The 19,823-nt window shown below is 38.8% G+C and overlaps 1 protein-coding gene across 9 annotated transcripts in view; it reads left to right on the top strand.

Moving 5' to 3' along the window:
• Positions 1–19,823, top strand: part of LOC139140916 (PDF receptor-like) — a 141,986-nt gene that overhangs the window by 106,775 nt on the left and 15,388 nt on the right. For all 9 annotated transcript variants that reach the window (XM_070710406.1, XM_070710399.1, XM_070710407.1 and 6 more), the window contains 4 exons: positions 5,700–5,822; positions 15,153–15,295; positions 18,979–19,082; positions 19,413–19,563. In XM_070710406.1, coding sequence (XP_070566507.1) covers positions 5,700–5,822; positions 15,153–15,295; positions 18,979–19,082; positions 19,413–19,563 — 521 coding nt within the window. The remainder of the gene's footprint in view (positions 1–5,699; positions 5,823–15,152; positions 15,296–18,978; positions 19,083–19,412; positions 19,564–19,823) is intronic.

Below are 19,823 nucleotides of genomic sequence, written 5' to 3'. Positions count from 1 at the left end.
ATGCCGTGAGAAGGCGGAGGATTACTGAGTTAAACGATGTCTGTGTCTGTGGTTGAGAGAGAAATGCTTTTATGGTAGCTCGTCAGTTCTAAACTTTTGCTCTCAGTTTCCCTCAGAAAACTTTAAATGCACGATTTCATAATCCAGTTCAATATCGGGGCTTACAACGCACAATTTTTTTACCAGAGAAACAAATTACCTGAAATATACCGAAAGATGATATTCAAAATGGCCGCTTTACCTATGTTAATTCTATGAGGAATTTTTTTTTTTCACAAAACCAAGACAGCGAAAAAGTTTGTTTACCCCTCACACACAGCAGCATAGAGGTAAAGTGTTATGAAATTTTAGTGACCGAAAATCAGCCCTTGAAGCACATTCTACTGTAAAGTGAATTTATTTTGCCTGTCGGCTTTTGGTCGATCTTCACGTCGCGACGGTTTCCCGTCCGACGATTAAACTCAAAACGCGGGAAATGAAGTCGCGCCGCGTGAACCGAAAGTTAAAAGCAATCAGAAACCGTTGAGACGGTTTTTTTCCCCCACAAGTCAAAGCTATAGATAACGCTCCATACTGTTCACATTTAATGGCAAGTTATGATTTCACTTCGAGTAGATCGAATGGAAAAACCTGTTATCTTGATACCACTTAAATGTAACATTAGAGATAGTAAAACGATCAGGAATTCTTTAAGCATTGAAAGAAGGACACTGTCTACGACGAGGAAGCCGACGAGGCTAATAGATGCGTTGCCTAAGGTATCGCGTGCATCTTGCACAACTGTGTACTCACATGAAACGCAGGCATGCAGGGTTATCGAGACACTCAGTCGATAAGGCAATTCCCCTCTTGAACCTTGTTTTATACGCTTTTTTCCGTTACTGGTCGATTTTAATATTGATTACTTCTTACTCTAATAGAATTCGAATTTCTGACAAGTGAACGGAACTACACTTTCTCCTTTTTTTGTTTAAATCGTGCGATTCGTCACGTTTCTGTACAAAATGTTACAAGAATATCGACGCAGACGCCTATACTATGTTACTGAATATCTGTGTAGCAATATTGAAAATAAACACATTATAAAATTGGATATTGCTTATAACTAGTTTTTGGTCTCGCTTTTTTATATCATATTTATCTTTTCCTGTTCAATGTGTTCATGTTTCGCAGGCTGAAGAGTGAGCAAAACTGTACAACCTGACACAAATCGATCAATGCACAGCGAAAGAAGGCTTTTGAAAGATGACTATTATGATTTCATTCATTTGAAAGCTGTCACTTCCCATGATTTGATGCAATCTCCTATACCGTGTTTCATGCGATCTATTTAATTTATGCATTATAGTACATTTTCTTTTCATGTAATCGCCGTGCTTATTGTATCCAACATTGAAGAGGTTTTATGAAAAATTGTAATCACTTTCATTTTTGTTCATTAAAATCACAATTTGAAAGAATTAATATAGAGTGACACGGGTTGTGGTGGATTTCGTAGTCAGAAAAATTGTAAGACTTGTAGTCACAAAGTAAGGGAGAATAATTGAAGAAAAATGAGGCGACTTGCCGGTACGTGTCACTATGACAACGGTCATGACTTTTTTGCATGCGGTTTTCGCAAAATTCCCGCATTTTTTCCCGAAAGACGAAAACATATTCAAGCGATGTTCAGAGTGTCGGCACCAAATAGGACACCCATTCGGCTGTCACAAGTTTCTGCCGCAACGGCTAATACAAGCCCAGGAGAATAACAGGGATATTTTTAAGGGACCCTTTGAGTCGTTCATTCGAGCACTGTGACCATGGTAAAGTGTCGTTAGCTATTCATGCGTAGCACTTGATGTTGCTTTCCAAAGTGAAAAAGAGGTTCTGTCGTGACGAACATGATACTGAATTCCATTAACAGCGGAAGACAAGCCACATAGATAATGTTCAGCTAGATCCATCCACCTTCATCTTCCATCATCGACGCACGGGAACTGATGGAGACCATCCATTCGGAGTGAATGGAAAATTGAAAGTTAGGGTGTTAAAACACATAGACCTGCTGCACAGAAACAACGTATGACATATACTGTCAACATTTTTGAAACGTAGAATAATTTACTCTGAAATCATAATTTGACTTTTAACCTCCCGTGTCACATATCAAACATATCACTGTAACTGTAGAACTCTTCTGCGCTTTTACAACACATTTCGCGAAATTGCCATTCATAATTCACCCGACGACACGACATGCCATGTTACCAATTTAATTTAATTGTGGCTAAGTGTCATTTGATGTCGTCATATTGCGAGTCGTAGAATAATGAATCACAGCTGGGAGCTTAAATCTTTAATTCCATTTTTAGTTCACGTGTGTGAACACGTGGGCTTATGTCATAGCGATGTCTGTCTGTCTGTCCGTGTGTGTGTGTGTGTGTGTGTGTTTGTCTGTCTGTCTCTCTGTCTGTCTGTCTGTCTGTCTGTCTGTCTGTCTGTCTGTCTGTCTTTTTACACGATAACTCAAAAACGCCTGAACGGATTCCAGTCAGATTTGGTAGTCAGGTACCATATGCTACTTGCAAGAACTGATTAGATTTTGGTTAGAGTGGCTTGCATATTAATGAAGTTATGCAATATCGTTTTTTTCCGTACAGTACGCGCACTCCACGTATGTGTGGCGAAAAGCTGGGACGCTATTACCGTACAAAATGGGGCGCCTTTGGGCCGTAGTAAATGGTTTCCCTATGGAGACGGTAATGACAATGTAGACATATATCAAAAAATACTGCTCAAAATTTCATGAAACTTTTCACAGATGACAATCTCAGAACATTTACACGATACTGTGAGTGTCATGTCAATTATCTGCTCATTTGCATATTTAATGAACTTTTGTTATTAGTGACATAATTCTGAAATTCCTGGACCAAACTTGATAATACTTGCAACAAATATTGATCTGATATATCTAATTATACTTAGAAGCATTGGGCAGTCACGGTGTCAGGTTAATAAATAGCTCATTTGCATATTTTATCAAGTTTTGTAATTAGTCATATAACTCTAAAATAACTGCACCAAATGTGATGAAATCTGCTGCAGATACTAATCCGACAGATATCTAATTGTGGTGTAAAGCATTTAGTTGTGTGAGTTAATTAAGGGTTCCTTTGCATATTTGAAGAACTTTGTGATAAGGGATATTACTCCAAAATTACAGCATTCAATTTAATGAAACGTGCTACAAATGTTGATCTGATGGATTTCTAATTGTCCCATGAAGCATTGAGCAGTGTCAAGTTAATTAATAGCTCATTTGCATATTAAATAAAGTTTTGTAATTAGTGATTAAACTGTGCAAAAACCTGCTACATATAGTGATATAACAGATATCTGATTTTTCTGTGAAGCGTACTACTATTATATAATGAACCTGTTGTAAAACACGTGAGCATATTCAGTTCACATCTGGCTTCTCATGTGATTAAAAAGAGGAAAAACCGCAATGTCATGCATTTGGTTTGAACCGATGATGATGATGATTGATTGATTGATTGATTGATTGATTGATACTGATGGTGCTAGTCGTATACGCAGACACAGATACATAAATGAGAGAGAGAGAGAGAGAGAGAGAGAGAGAGAGAGAGAGAGAGAGAGAGAGAGAGAGAGAGAGAGAGAGAGAGATTTACCCATAACTACTTCTCAGGTACATGCAGTCGCTACAAACAAGTTCCTTTTTCATTCTGAAGATTTACCAGTTTCATTACATCTGCAGATACCTTTAAGTTTAAAAATAGTCAAGAGCCGCGGTATGTATCCCCAGATAGATGATTTCTTATCGACCGGCACTAACTGTAATTCTTTGCTTGGTTACAAACTGTCAGAGTTTTATTAGAAAGACAAGATTTGCTCTGAAATGGCTTTACAAATGAACATCGGGGCGTAATATATTGTAACACAGGGGAATGTAGCCCCTCTACTAATTTGCAAGGAATCATTGTGGGAAGCATTAGAGCATAGAGGGAGTCAACGTGTAATTATTTTTGGACCCTACAAGGTGCTTGGGATGGATTATTGACCGGGATAAAAGTTTCAAACAAAACGTGTGTCTCTTACACGACTCGGTGATCGAACACCTCAACTGTGAAACTACCTCATTAAGACAATTTAGCAGAAACGTTTCCGAGAGGTGATTTTACTCCTGAGGAGTCACGTAGTAGGGTTGTTTTCCAAGAAGCTCTTCCCCCTAGGGGATTTCTTCAATAATAAAATCTGACATTACGACGTCATAGAGTCAACCTCCAAAGAGCACAATTGAAAGAAAAGTTCGTGGTTCGAGAGGGTTTTCTTCGTGATCGAATCTGAAAAAGAACTCTTGTGTGCAAGATTGAGGCTCAATGTCCCTTAAACAAGTGATATTAAGAGTAATTTGAGGGAAACATGAGGGAGTATGTCGGCTGCAAGAGTGCTAACAGAGCTCCTTGGAAGAAGGTATCATTATTTTGAGCGGCTGGGTCTGAGTCCTTATGAACTCATTGACGTTCATTGGAGGAGAAAGTTCCATGATGGATGAATCAACGTTGCTCAATCTGTTTCTCTTCCTGACCTCGTGCAGTTTTATTGCAAATTGATTGCAATAAGCCCGGCCATGCATGAGGGTATGAAGTCGTAGACTCTACTGTTCACAACGATGTAATGAGCTCTATCAATGGACGACTGATTATTAAGGGGTCTCGTCTTTTTCATTGTCATCACGCACTCAGGGTATCGGATGATTTAATAAACAGTCAGCACCAAGGAAAAATATCATCGTGCCGTGTTTCAGTACTCCTATAGCATAAAGGAAGAGTTTCTTGGCGTTGTTTGCTCTTTTTGTCTTGCATCGTTTCGGCAAAACCCCTGTTTACATTTGAATACATTCACTCCTCCCATTACATAAAGTCGAGTTCACAAGGTTTTCCCAATGTCGACGCCGCAGGGAAGCAAATGCCATTTTTTCTTGAGTGTTTAGGACACCACGAGAGGTCGATAATATCAACTTCAGACAAATGATTACAAAGCGATAGAATCTGTGCACCAATGTCGATCACCTCTAAGCTAGATGAAGTTTTTGCAATGGGAACACAAATTGCTGAGCGTTTTCCGCTTGAATCACCTTTCGAAATCTTATCAGTGCATTTATTACCAATGTCAATTGCACAAACTTTCCAATTACTGACACATCAAAAATGAGGACAGGGAAGCAGAAGAAACCACCTTTAAAAAGATGAAAGGGCAATCTTTTGATATGGTATAGATAGTAAGGATATGTCCTTTAACGTTCATTCAACACAAAACGAGGCCTGGAAATGTAAGCTGTGATTATTTTAAAGACACTTATTATAAATTACAACCCTGGGATCCTTTAAAATACAAATCAAGTACTCCCGGGACATGCAAGTCCTCAATAAAAAACCGAAATTATCCAAATCAGGACCGTGGCAAATGTGGGAAAGCACGCAGGAATGATTTATTGATGTTTTAGGGGAAAAATGTACGCTTTTTAGTCTGAGAGCAAACAAAGCAGAATTAGCTGTTACGTCAATCAAATAGATCATTACGGTTTGAATCATAATGTGATTGTGTATCATGACCAGTCGCGTGAAATGACATGATTCCAGTAGAAATTCTATAATTCTCTGAAATAAATGTATTTTGTATCATTGCAGGAGTGCATTGTAGTGGATTTTGGGAGAGGTTATTCGAGGGACGTGGCATGTGTTGGCCTTGGACCAGCGCAAACACTTCAGTGAATCTGCCTTGCCCAGACACATTTGGATTCGATAGTTCACGTGAGTATGCAAATTTTTAATAAGCCTTTTGTCGAGATTTAGACATGTTCTTTATATCCTTGCCTTGGTTTTCAGTGATGAGAAATGCCTATGCAAATTTTTGCTTAAAATAAGTCACGCTGGTAACTAAGTGGGAAAAAACAATGCATGTGACTGGTTGTTACCTTTTTGTTCGATGAACCGATGCCTTGGAAATGTCACGGAGTAAGATCAAGTACTATAATGAAAATGACACATTTAAAGGTATACAGTCACCTGTAAGCTAAATATGCCCATATATGGTCAAAGGGGCGTTCCTTGGTATTCAAAATGCCCGTGTGAGGGCGCTGGTTTTTAAAAGCGGCCACCCGCTTAAAATCTGTGATTGGTTAGATTTTCTCTTTACATGGTAACTGTGGCAAAATTGGAACAGGTGACAGTATACCTTTAATAGCCGCCACTGTTATTGATTTAGTGATATTGCCTACTGGGCAATCGCCCTAGAGATTTATCTTTTTCGAGCAATACCGAAAGAAGAACGTGAAACTCCTCTCTCCCTTAAATTTAAACACATTTTGTTTGTTTGTTTATTTCCAAGGGCATGTTTCTTTTCACACACCGGTAAAAAGGAATATTCTATAGCTGATGTCAACTGTATAGCGCTCATCGCTTACAAAACGAACCATAAGACAACTAGAAGTGTGCCATTTCTGAAATAATGAGCGCGTTACGTCGGAGAGTGCTTACTTTCACTTTGCAGGGATGGACCGTGACTTTTCCTCGTCCTCTACGTCACCGTAAATACTATCGTGTTCTATGACATAAACGTTTATCATAACACGATTGGAACTATTTTGGGATAATTGGGTTTTTATATTTTTCAAATTTCTCAAAAGTGTTAGGTGCCGTATAGCTGAATGTTGCGATATTACAAATTTCTCATAAAAACAAGTGTGTAATGTAAAAAGAAAAGCAGATGAGATTACATTTGTAGATTAAATCGACATTATTTCATCATCCAATTATTCCAAATAAGTTCCAATCGTGTTTCATTCAAATAGTTGACGTATACTCGAACCTTTAAGTCTGAACTGTTATATCACGTGACCTAATTTCTCTCGTCGAGAGTGCACAGACAATGACAATAACTTATTCAAATTAGGCACTGGCGTTTTCATGCTCGTTGTCATGCCATTTGAAGCAATCGCCAAATCAAATACCAATCGTTAGAAGACTACACCAGCCTCAATTTCGTTATTCTTGTTTGATCATCATTGTGTCAAAAGAATACGGTTTAACACGTTATTTGTCATTTGTTTGCAATGATAAATTCGACAATGCGGTCACTAACATATGTGACCTGTTCTGCAACGTTTTGTGTAAACGTCACAGGTAGGACTCAACAGCTGCAAAGATCAAACTCCGATTGAAATTTTCAAATACAGCACAGCTTTGCTCCTTCTTAATTATACAACATCTTAATAGGGCCTTTGGCACATTTCTGCTAAGTGAAGAATTGTTCATATGGCCAAGTGATAGAAACTCTTATGGTCTATGACTGAGTAAATGGAGTGCCTCACCAAACTTTCAAAATTCATACATTTTGCATTCATACAGTGTGGAACCACACAGGCGGAAAGGAAGCAATCAACATGATTGTGTCGATTCAGCGTTGCAAACCGATAGGTATTTATATCTCGTCGGGTTTGAGTGAATCACACCACAGAATCGCTCATGGTGATTGAGCTAGATATAATTGAGCCGGAAATTGATCGAAAACGATACAATGGCTGACTCGTGGTTCAACTGAAGCGGCCAAGCCATTTCCATCGACCCTCTTCACAAAACGAATAGCTCGGCCTTGAAGATTTCTGGAGTTGCAATGATGCGATATTTTTGAAATTTCTTCGGCAGACGATCAGGCCAAGCGCAAGGCAAGTGCCATTGTTCAGGGTGCCAGTGATAAAAACTAGTTACGCTGGTCAAGATACGGTCAAGTGTGCTCAATTAGTTTTAAAAGGAACTCTTTATATTACTTTGGATATAGTTCAAGTCCTATGTAGGTTAGCAACGAGTGCAACGACTTCATGAAAATATTTGTAAACAGTGGCAGCTTTTGTAATTGTATACCGTTACGGTTTATTTTGGGCTCTGTAAACTCCAAACGGACGTATGGACTCTAGTCTAGGCAATCGTCGTCTTCAGTAACCATGCGATTTTACAAAGTGTACCCAGGAGACTTCGAGATGACAAGAAATCATGACTTGCTGAACATTTGCCATACAGCCCGCGACTGTCAATATTTGCTAGAGTTGAGACGCAGTGAGTTCTGTTTCATCAGTGACGGTAACATCAGCTCTTTCCAATGAAAGGCAAGGACCCTGCCAATATCTATTTACAGTGGCCGCCTGTTTTCATTTCCTCACGGCGGACACTGTTTATATTCGGATTTCGGATAAACAGTTGGTTTACAAACAAATTGACATTTGATGGTAAAAACTTACGTTAAAAGGATTCTTTGGGGTTAATAACCAATATCACCTGTACGTACATACGTACCTGTGTCGTAAAAACATGGCTGACATCCATTTATGTTTCAGACACGAGACAGAGTCCAGTTTCTAACAATAGGAAAGGGCGATATCAGGTACTACCCATTTGACGTATGGCCATGTCTAAAATGTCACAAATGACAGGAAAAAAACTTAAATCTTTGGGCTTTACTTTTGTTCCACCGTGTTAACAATATGAAACATACACCGCCCATGCAACAGATAATCTTAATGGGATTTGTAACTGCTATGCTTTTTACTGAAAATACTTTATCGTTGAATGAAATACGCAATCACAATAGGTCAAACAACCCGTAGTCACGTTTCATTCACGTGCAGTGTTTTTCCTATTTGCGTTGAGATTTGTTCAATTACAGAGCGATTATGCTTCAGGGGTAGACTTAACGCTTTCGTAAATATTCATGTTGCAAGTCGAAAGTGAGTTCACTGTATACGTGTGTGTAATCAACATGGAAATAGGACATGCTGAATACAACATGACCTAGGAATTTTGACATTTTTTTTTACCTTAGTTCATTTTATTTTAGTTGGTACGTGGAGTAAATTATTGAATTTTGTATTTTTCGCCTCTGAGTTCGCAAGAAATTTTGAGTTTTTGTTATATTTTTTACAATTTCAAAGTCGATCAAATTTTGTTCCAAAAGCGATAATGGCCCACTTACTCATATTTTTTCCCTCTGCAGATTAACATTATGGATGGTATTTACGAGTGTTCATCGAGTCAGGTGGCTACCCCTCTTTATAAAAGTGATGTGGGCGCGTAGTACATGAAAAATTCAAACATTTATTCGACAGATCTTAGTCAGGAGTAAGACTTATGAATTACTGAATTACTTCTTTGTGAAATCTCCGTTTCAGATGAACCCACGTCAGATGAACCCAGCTGAGTTACAGTAACACAATTGGAACTAATTTAGGATAATTGGATGGTGAAATAATGTCTGTTTAATCTGCAAATGTAGGCTTATCTGCATTTGTTTTTCAGTAATACACTTGTTTTTATCAATAATTTGTGATATTGCAACATTCAGTATAGAACACCTAACATTTTAGAGAAATGTGAAAAATATGAAGATCCAATTACCCAAATTAGTTCCAATCTTGTTCAGTGTTTCCAGTTTGAGAAAACCATTTGCTTTCGAAGACGTTGTTTAGTATGCAACGCAGAAGACTAAACGTTTATGTAGCGACATATGTCGGTCACGGCTTGCGCATCTCTAAACCCTCTCGTGTCATCTGTCACGGTCGGTACATGACCTTTTCCTGGCCGTGAACGAGTTGAAAGCATACTGTATTAGGCTGATCGGCGTGTAAAGAGTTTGTGGACAGCAAAGAAACCGTTCGTCATCCCAGTGATTTGGTTTATGCTTCATTTTTTTTCTGGGCACAGTCCCCGGGTCACTGTGATGATATCGACCTAATGACCCGGGGTCGTGTTTTGCCGTGTATTTGGAAAATTACATTTTACGACGCTCCAGGCTTTCGCTGAGGGAGAGTACAAGTTTGTCCGGGCGTTTTTCGCTCATACGTTCATATCATCATAACAACCAGTCGACCTTAAGACGGAGAATCGTTTTTGAAGTAATCAATGTCGATAACCGACATTACATCCAATCAGAGACGTAAAATGCGAATAAGGGTTTCAATGAACTTAAATCTTCGAAATCACCATCATTTCATGGCCATACTGAAATAATCTGTTGTTTTACACAACACAACTTGCGTTGTATGCTCCTCTCAGATTCCCATGCGCGTACGCTGACACAATGCTTCGATCGAACTCGGTGAGATGTCGGTGTGCATGTATTACTTTCACGATACCTGTCTGCCCGCATTTGTCATCTGACTGCCTACTGTCGTGCTTCGTGCCAGATCACATTTCCTGCCATCAGCCTGTCTGTCGGTATATTCACTTTCAAATTGCCTGATCTTTGTTCGCAACTGTCGGTTTTTCTGTTTATCGGTCTGATCATTGTCTGTCTGTCTGTTTGTCTGCCTGTCTTTCTGTCTGTCTGTCTGGACCTATCTGTCTTTCGATTGCTCAAGTTTCCTTGCTAGCTATGTTGCATGCTACCAGAGCTGTTGATGCACCGGCTGTAACGTTCCACAAAGCAATTACGTTCTTCGGTTATATTTATTGCTGTGACGCAAATGCAACTTGCGGCCAAATAAAACATACTCGGTTCAGGAAAATTAATCCTGCCGGCATATTCGTCAAAAAAGAGAACTGACTTTTCAAATTATACTTTACAAAATGATTGGCCAACATGCTTTCCGCTCTCTGACGCACGATCCCTTGCAACCTCTCGCCCTCATAGCAGATGTGCGGCGTGGTTTGACCGCCTGACTGCAACTATACAAATGTTAGTTTGTGTTCCTCGCTCTTCCAAGCTCCCGAGGCTACTGGTATATGTCAACGAGGAAGATCTACAAGGGCCTTGACTCAGTCTCTTTGTTCCACAAAAGTCTTGTTAATGCATGCTGTAACTGCCGTTTTGCTGTCAGCGAGCGCCGTTCTTTGGGCGTTGTCTTCGCCCTAGTTTTCAGCTCGTAGCTGTTCCAGAGAGAAAATGCTGCGTAAATGTCATGCACATGAAGAGCAAAAACCCCAAAACAAAACAAACTATTGATGTCTTTTCAAGTATTTTGTTCAGTTTGTTAAGGTTCCAAGACAAGAAATTGACCTTTTTAATCTAACAATTCTCTGATGGTTAATAAGCTCAGAACCCCCGTAAATTGTACATTTTCTGAAAGCCTAGTTAAGGGGAACATTTTGGCAACAACAGTATCACCATTGTTTACATAACTATCACGTGACAGGTAATTTGCATAACCTTTCAAAAATTGGTTTTCCCTTTGTTTTGTCTCAATGCTTCAAAATATCTGCCTCAAACTTTCTGAAAATACCAGCTGTCACAACGCTCTTCCAAAGTATGTCTCAGATTTTTTATTTCTTGCTTAGTTTTTTTTGGAGCACAATTTTAAAGAAGCCAACTAAGATTATATTCACCGCTCTGGAAGTTTTTCTGGCATAAAAATTGCTTTAGAAGGTTTAAAAAATTTATGAGACTCAATTTGAAAGATCCTAATGACAGCTTACACTCCCACAAATTTCAGCAACATATCTCAAAGCGTTGAAACAAAACATAGGAAAAACCGATTTTTGAAAGTTTATGCAAGTTAGCTGTCACGTGATAGTTATGTAATCAATTGTGACACTATGGTAACCAAAATGTTCCCCTATATCTAGGCTTTCCGAAAATATATAATTTGCGGGGATTCTGAGCTTATTAAACACTATAGAGAATTGTTAGCTTAAAAAGGTCAATTTCTTGTCTTGGAACCTTAAATACAGTTTCTAGCAATCATGCTGGCGACTTGTCAATGCAATGTCAAATAAATAGTAGTGTAAACAAATGAATTCAGTCCGGACTCGAATTCGTTTATCAACAACAGTGTATAACAACGTGTTGTATTTGCCATGCTGGTACCTAGCATTTCAGCATACTGTTTAAAGAAAAATAAGAACAATGCATTTGTTTTATGAAACAAAACGAATTAAAATATAAGAGTATTAGTCTATTGATGGCTTTAACATTTCATCGCTCTTCAAAGATTTACACGTTGACACTGTCAATATACAACATAATATACCTGGGACAGTGGTGATACTTCAGTTGAACTTTTCATGACGATATGATCTCAAAGAACATACGTCTTCTGTTTCGTCTTATCAGAGTATTTATAGACGAACGGGAGTACATGATACTGGCTTTATCGGTCACCACCTTGCGATAATGGGATGAAAACGAGGGCTTGCGTATTTTGAAGCCTTTGATTTTAACTATCATGAATTTATAATGAAGAAGTAGGCTGTAGAAACAAGATGGCGCAGCTGCTTTCCTGTTATCGAGCTCGCCAAAGTAAAATCATGGAAAGAAGTCAGATGGATAATGGTCGATTGAAAATAAATAATGAATACACAGCACTCTTTAAGCCCATCTAATTGAAATAAGTCAAAAATGCAACTAAATATGCGTATCTTCGATGACAAGATTTATCGAAATAGCACGAGACGTTTTATTTCATGGCATTTTGAGGGTCAGACTGTTGTACTCTCAGAATAGTGCACAACTCAGAAACATTGCCGATATGCGGAGGTTTCTTGGTGCTATTACGTATATGTTTTAGACCTTAAATCGAGCCGATGGGGTTATATATAAAAGATCACTGTAAACAATTGTATTTTCTTAATTAATATCCACCTCGAAAGTGAAAGACCTTAGCTTTAGCTCAAACTTTCTTCAATGAAACTTTCAACCTTTCTTTCGTCGAATCAAGAATAAAAATCAGGGATCACCGTGCAAAGTTTGGTACTAGAGAAACAAATATCCTAAAATGTATCAATATTTGAAATTCAAAATGGCCGCCATCGTTTTGTTAACTCTATGGAGATAAATAAAATTTTCAATTTTCGAAAAAGTAAGACGGTATTTTTTTTACACCAAGAGCTAGAATGAGCCCCAACAAGTGGAAGATCAGAAGAGAATTGTAAAGAGTTCAAATATCTGTCCCGGGAGCGCGTTCTCCCTTGTGGTGCATCGTACATGAAGTTTGCCAAAATATCATTTCTGGTATCTGAGTATAGCCATGATGTTTAGGGCTGTCATGGTATTAAAAATACTATGAAATCATGTGTATGACCTGCATGCACTGCGACGACCTTGAACCCCTTCAAGCTCTTTGTTTTCGTCTTCAACCAATGTGTTAACGGATTCTTCAGTGTTTGATTAACAAATGAAAGGGAAAAAACAATAAGGTTATAAAGCACAAGAAGATAGCTGTTTGAACAAAATCGCGTAACACTGACATCAAACTTTTCAATATGTTATCCTGGCTTGCAATTAGTCAACGAATATGCTTTCCTTTTGTGTTGTATGAAAGAAAGTGATTACTGTATGAATTGTTAGAAAATTGAATTTGTTATTTTATCTCAAAGTAATGAAACGTGCCATATGAAAATAAAATAAACATATTGTTAAGTTAAAATAGACCCCAAGAAAAATAAAATATTGTTAAGTTAAAATAGACCCCAAGCTACTCTAAATCTGTGGCTATCTATTCAACAGAAATAGTTTGGACCATACAACGTCATAGTTGAAAACGCTTGACAGGTGACCGAAAAAAGTTTTTTCTAGCAACACTTGTGGCACATGGGAGATTAAGAACATACCAAAATATTCGTTTCTGGCTTCTTACAGACATACATTTCCTAAGATTTGCCGATATTAGGAATTCAAGATCACAGCCATCTCTGTGTTAACTCTATTCGGAAAACTGATTTTTTTATTTTCGAAAAACTATAAGACGGTGAATTTTTTTTCTTTCTACAAGAGCTTTAAAATTAGACTAAAAAACGGCAGATCTAAAAAAGTACCGTAAAATCCGAAATCTGTCCCCGAGGCGTAATCTAGCGTAACGTGGAATACGCTGTCATTCGGAATTTTGATCGTCATTTCGTCTTCTAATAGCCTGACTCGGTCCAATGCGGACACACCGAAAGCTCTGCTGGAACTAAAATAGCTATTTGTAGGCGTAAAAGGTCTAGCCCATCAATACTTCGGAGCGTCCGCATCGTATTTAAAATACGACGGTGTATACTACACTGACAAAAGCCGAATGTCACGCTAACAGGACGCCTTGTAAATTGTGTATGTAGGTTTTGCTTGTTTGTTTATAACAGAAGAGCTTCTTTTCTATCATCCAGCACGTCGACAAGTGCTCATTAACATATAATTTGCATTGAATATTTACGATTGAGGTCCGACTTCAAATTCACTTCACCAAAGTATATAACTTTGGTACATTGCCAAACCTTTTAGACTATGCTCGTTGCAGAAGTGTCTTTGCTAGCCCGTGAATATCTCATTCAATTTTATAACTTAGACGTGGCGATTAACGCCGATCGCACATGCATGCCCGTGAGATAATGGAGACAGCACGCTTCTGTTACCGTCGAATTATACATCACTAGGAGATATGAACGTGATCATCGCAATATCCTTACGCTGCCTAGCCCCTCAGCAGTCGTGCTTAATCAAAGATCTGTCTTCATCTGTGACGTCAGAAGAATCGGAAAGACGGAAAATAGACAACTCGAGCAAGGGGTACCATTTCTTACAAGAGAGGTTCATTTTTAAACGGTGGTTGAAACTTTCAAACACTTGTCGAAGCGGGTGTCCAGAATTTGGTATGTTAGAGATGTTATGCGTCTTCTAGCATACAAAATGTAAAGTAACCATCAAGTAATGTAAAAGGCTTGAACGAAGCCAGCATAATAAAGAGGGCGTCTTGCGGCAAAGCATGCTTGAATGATTTTTTCCTCCTGTAAACTAGTAAGACCCTCCGCTTGGATGTCCCACAGTCAGCATAAAGAAAGGATATCGCTGTCAAAAAATCACCTTCCGACGTCACCGCAGCTTGACCTGTACAATTTTTTAAAAAACCGCAACAGGTAAATTTCTGGAGAATTTCACGCTCCAGTAGGACGATGAAGAACTTTGAAGGGGAATTCGAACTCACACAGCCGTGTTTAGTGTACAGTTGATGCGATGTGGCAAATCACATCATAAGCAAACTTCTGTTGCACCGTCAATCATTTCCCATAGTGTCGTCTTCTTATAGAGTCTACACTTTCGAGCGGCCATGGGTATTTCACTTATCAATATCAACCCAAACTAACAATTTTGGTTTTTCTATTGTTCTTTTAACTCTGTAGAATTCGCCACAAGATACTGCCAGGATGACGGAGAATGGGTAGATTTTGATAAACTGCATCACATAACCGTTTGCATTGACAAGGAAATCAAGATCATCATCAATTCAATCGAGGAGGACAATGCAACCAAAGCAGATCTCGAGGTGAGTAAAAATTTTACTTCATCACCTCTTGCTCGCCATCAAAATGGCGTTCGGCGAGCAAAACGGCCTGCGTCAAATAGGATATTCTGGTACATTTCTTGAGAAGGCATCCTTGTTAATGTACAGATGCGGTTTCATTCAAGCTTCTCTAGCGACACGGGTGATCGTTACTTGTTGTAGACGTTAATGCCATTCAACTGATACCTCATTGAAAGTAATCTTCCGTCACCTTTTTTTTCACGAGGTCTACTTGCACACACATATCAGTGTTCAGTATTTCACAAAGGTTTTGCCGACAAGCTCGGTAACCTTTTATCTCTGCATAATTCGTCGACGCCCTTACCCCTGTGTTATTTGTAACATCTGCTATTTAAATTGAATCTCCATATCGCAATGAAACTCCCCACGCCAGTATACTCAGTTGCGACGTACGCAAATGATTTGATGGACTGGATGAGTTACCCCTGTTGGGAAGGGATTACGACTCCCGTTAAATTACATTTCCTAAGGAGATAATGACAGTCAAAAATCCTGCTTTAAGGAGAATGGAATTGTATATTCATTACCTTGATGTTTTGCTAATTGAATTTTTATGACCATTTTATGGTCTTTCCCCTAAAGCTAACGAGACTGTTTCGGCACCCGATCAATTAGCGCGTGTCGCTTAAAGAGGACGATGGGTGATTTTTCACTCAAATGTTCTCGGAGCCTCCGAGAGATTTATAGGGATCATGACGACTTGGAAAGCATTACTCTGCGGTGCAAGACACATGCAGTGCATGTCACCTGTAACGAGAACGCGAAAATTGAAGTTGGTGAAAGAGGTCCAAAGGGAACAGACGTTTCTTCCGAGTAGGATAGTTTCAACAGTTTTATATAAACGATATGCATGTACACATACATATAAATTGTATTTGTCTTTGGCAAAGTTCTCGCGTTCTTGCGTCTTCGGTGAACAAAGTCGTGAAGATGAAGCAGCTAAGGTTGAAGCAGGAAGACTCAGGGTATTGAGCATGTGTGTTCACTATCCATAAGTATAAAAACTATCATCACCTAGTCCTTTCAAACCGTTCTTTGTGTACTGTTTCCTGGCACTTAATATACACTTCAAATGTTTGCCATTAAAGGTTGCCGGTGTTGGATTCACCAGGACGGCAGATTTCTAGCTCTAATGCAAGTCACTTCCTACACGGTCCAGTTGAAGGGTCTATGTTGATCGGAGAATGAGATTATCCGTGGGCTTAATGAAAGTGCAACCAGGGATATGCAATGTTATCTTACGGAGGCTAAAGATGTTTTTTCTACACCAGTATTCATTTGAGCAACGCAGTTTAACATGTGCCTTCACAAATGTAAAAATCCCAACTCCTAAGTTGCAGTATGTCAATTCCATCAATTTTATACACAGAGTCCTTCGCTATCTGTCATGTTGATTTCACTTTGAATATTTGAACCGTTCAAACAACTTGAAGAAACCTTTTGTATATCCGGTTAAACAGAAACCTAAGAAAAATGACAATTGCCTGTGCTTTCATCGTGTGTAGCTTATAATAACACTTAAAGTGCTCGATTTCCTCGTAAATATAATTTCCTTTTCTCATACACGCGGACTCTTCAGTTCACTGTGTTGTCATCGAGCACACGGAAGGGCGCTGGAAATTGGCGGGAAGCATACCCTGGACAAGGGACAAATTTTGACAGGGACCCATATTGTGACTCTGTAGTTACGCAAAAAATAAAAATAATTGTGTAGTTTCGATTACATGCTTTTCAAAACTAGGGTAGGTAGGTTGGGATTTTTTTAATTTTGAGATTTTTTTAAGTTGTTCAAAACAATGTCGCGGAGAATAGATCCTTCACAATACGTTTCCAGGTATGATAATATTGTCTTATCACAACACGAGATAAGTGGACATACGTGTCTTAATGCCTTCATAACTGAATTGACACACAATTCTTGCACAGGAAACTGAAAGGTTTGTCAATAACCACCGTCCAGGTTTTAGTAGATGAAATTATGATTCCGTTACGTTAATATGGTCACATTCAAATGACATTTGTTGTCATTATTTGGCGAAAATAAATCCCTGTTTGTGTACAACTTCAAACCTAAGCCCTTTTCCTACTTTCAGAAGATTATTGAAAATGACGTACACCCTGTGTACAAGTCCCTATCCTATATTTTAAGTTCAAAGTTCAATTCCAAAATCGATAGTCGTATGGCTGGATCGATCGGATGTGTTAAAGAACAGTGGAGGAACTGTGGTTAAAGGGAAGCGGTCTTCGGAATTGCGCATGTGCGTGGGTGGAGGGACGGTGACTATGTATAGATGCATCATGTCAACATAGCTGCAACATATACATTTTACGATGCACATTATGGCAAACATGTTTTAACTTTCATCAATCAACAAAGTAGCTTGGATACAGTGTTTACATCGATCGCATGGGTCCTTAGCGACCTTTGAGCGCAGTTCCGATGACCGCCTCCTTTGAACTTGCGGCCGATTGACTAACCATGAATTTGGATTGTGTCTTCACTGGGCGTATCTTAAGGTCAGCAGAGCGATGCAGAGCAATAGCAGTAAAATCATGTGAGTGAAAGGTTGAAGATCGTTAAGGCAAAAATATTTCTAATAAAGGGTGCAAGGGATAGGAAACTCTTGTAAGTCATTAAAGTCGGTAAAGTCACTTTTCAGACCAAAAAAAGAAAAAGAAAAAAACAGAAACAAAAACAAAAAACAAAAAAAAACCGGATTTATTCTTTTCAAGCTTGATTACCAACCGTACTGTATGGTCTTAAGAATGTACACTCTTGAACATTCATGAGCATGCGTACTGTACTGGAGCAAGGTCGTTGAAAATTCGCCATTTTTACTGACTTGCTTCGAGTTGTAAAGTCATTTGTGCTATTCAAAAAGTGGCCAAAGAGTTTTCCATCTCCATGATCACATTTTCTGAATTGAATTTATTTCACCTTACGGCATTACTGGTTGTTACATGGCTTCTTTGCAGCGTGCAACAATGACTAGAGCACACTGAAGTTCTTGTGGATTTTTATTTTTCGCCACATTTCACCTGTCTTTCGATTGCTTTTCCATTTCTTCTATTTATGTATAGCTTTAAAATGTTTATGGTCGACGTGTAAAAGTTTCGGCAGGTCGGATAACTTGAACCTCACGATATTTTCGCCTTGGCCTTATATGAACCGCTAAAAATTGTCCTTTCTCTAAAAGTGAGAGCTTTTCTTTCTCAACGGCCTGGAGAGTACGATGTCAGTATTCTGTTTCCCTTGACCACCACGAGTTGAATTTGCATAATAAATGTAAGCTGCTACTGCTGCTGCTGATGATGATGGTTGTGATGGCGATGACGACAGCGGAGGCGGCGAAGCTTGTGATAGTACAAATTAAGATGGCGGCTTTGATGATGATGATGATAATGATGATGGTACCATAAGTAATGAAATGTCTAATGTTGGTTGATGTTATAGATGGTAACAATTAAGAGCTACTTTCTCTGTATTGAATGCAAGGAAAGTAGAAGTTGACAAATGTACGCATTGGTATCCTATTATATTGACGTTTCCACTTCCATGATATGAACGAAGTGACAAAAATTCCAAACTGATCATTTGTACCGAAATTTGCTATGAGTAATATTGTCACTGTTTTGCCCGACAGTTTTTACAAGAAACTATCCATGGATCTAAAATTTTGGAGATAGTTGGGTACAGCATATCTCTTACTGGCCTGTTCATCGCTCTTTTTATCTTTTGCTATTTCCGGTAAGTGTATTCGGTTTCAATTCATCTCTGAAATCTTCCATACATATATGTACTGGGCGAATGTCTCTATATTTTTCTCTATCGATGTATCAGTCTTTCTGAAATAAGGCATAGGCGGACAGTGTACTGCACGCTTTACAGTTTGCCTCGATGACTACCTCTGACAGACAGGCACAGAAAGTCACACATCCTTGAATATCTGAATGCAATTATGAATTTGCAGTCGTTGTTAAAGTAGGCTTGCCCATGCAGATGTTACCACCATCTTATAAGTGCATATCTAAACAAAATCAACAATTATTTTCTTTTTTCCTGCCTTTAAAACTTCAGGAGTCTGCAGTGCGACAGGACGACCATTCACAAGCAGCTGTTTTTATCCTTACTTATCAGAACAATCGTTGACATAATACTCTATGTAGACAATGTGTATAGACTGGATGCCTTTCTGAACGCCTCAGAATTACCAACCATAGCAAAAGTGGTAAGTACAAACCCATACATCTATAGGTTTATTCATGATATTATGCACAAACACGTGAGAGAGAGAGAGAGAGAGAGAGAGAGAGAGAGAGAGAGAGAGAGAGAGAGAGAGAGAGAGAGAGAGAGAGAGAGAGAGAGAGAGAGAGAGAGAGAGAGAGAGAGAGAGGGGGGAGGGAGAGATATTATTATGCATTATCGTTGTCATAAAGTACATAGACCTTTCACCACCATGCAGTATGGCCTAAACCCACTGTTATCAAT

This window comes from Ptychodera flava, chromosome 9 (genome assembly GCF_041260155.1).
Source record: "Ptychodera flava strain L36383 chromosome 9, AS_Pfla_20210202, whole genome shotgun sequence".
Taxonomy (NCBI): Eukaryota; Metazoa; Hemichordata; class Enteropneusta; family Ptychoderidae; genus Ptychodera; species Ptychodera flava.
This window is presented reverse-complemented; position numbering and strand designations above follow the sequence as displayed.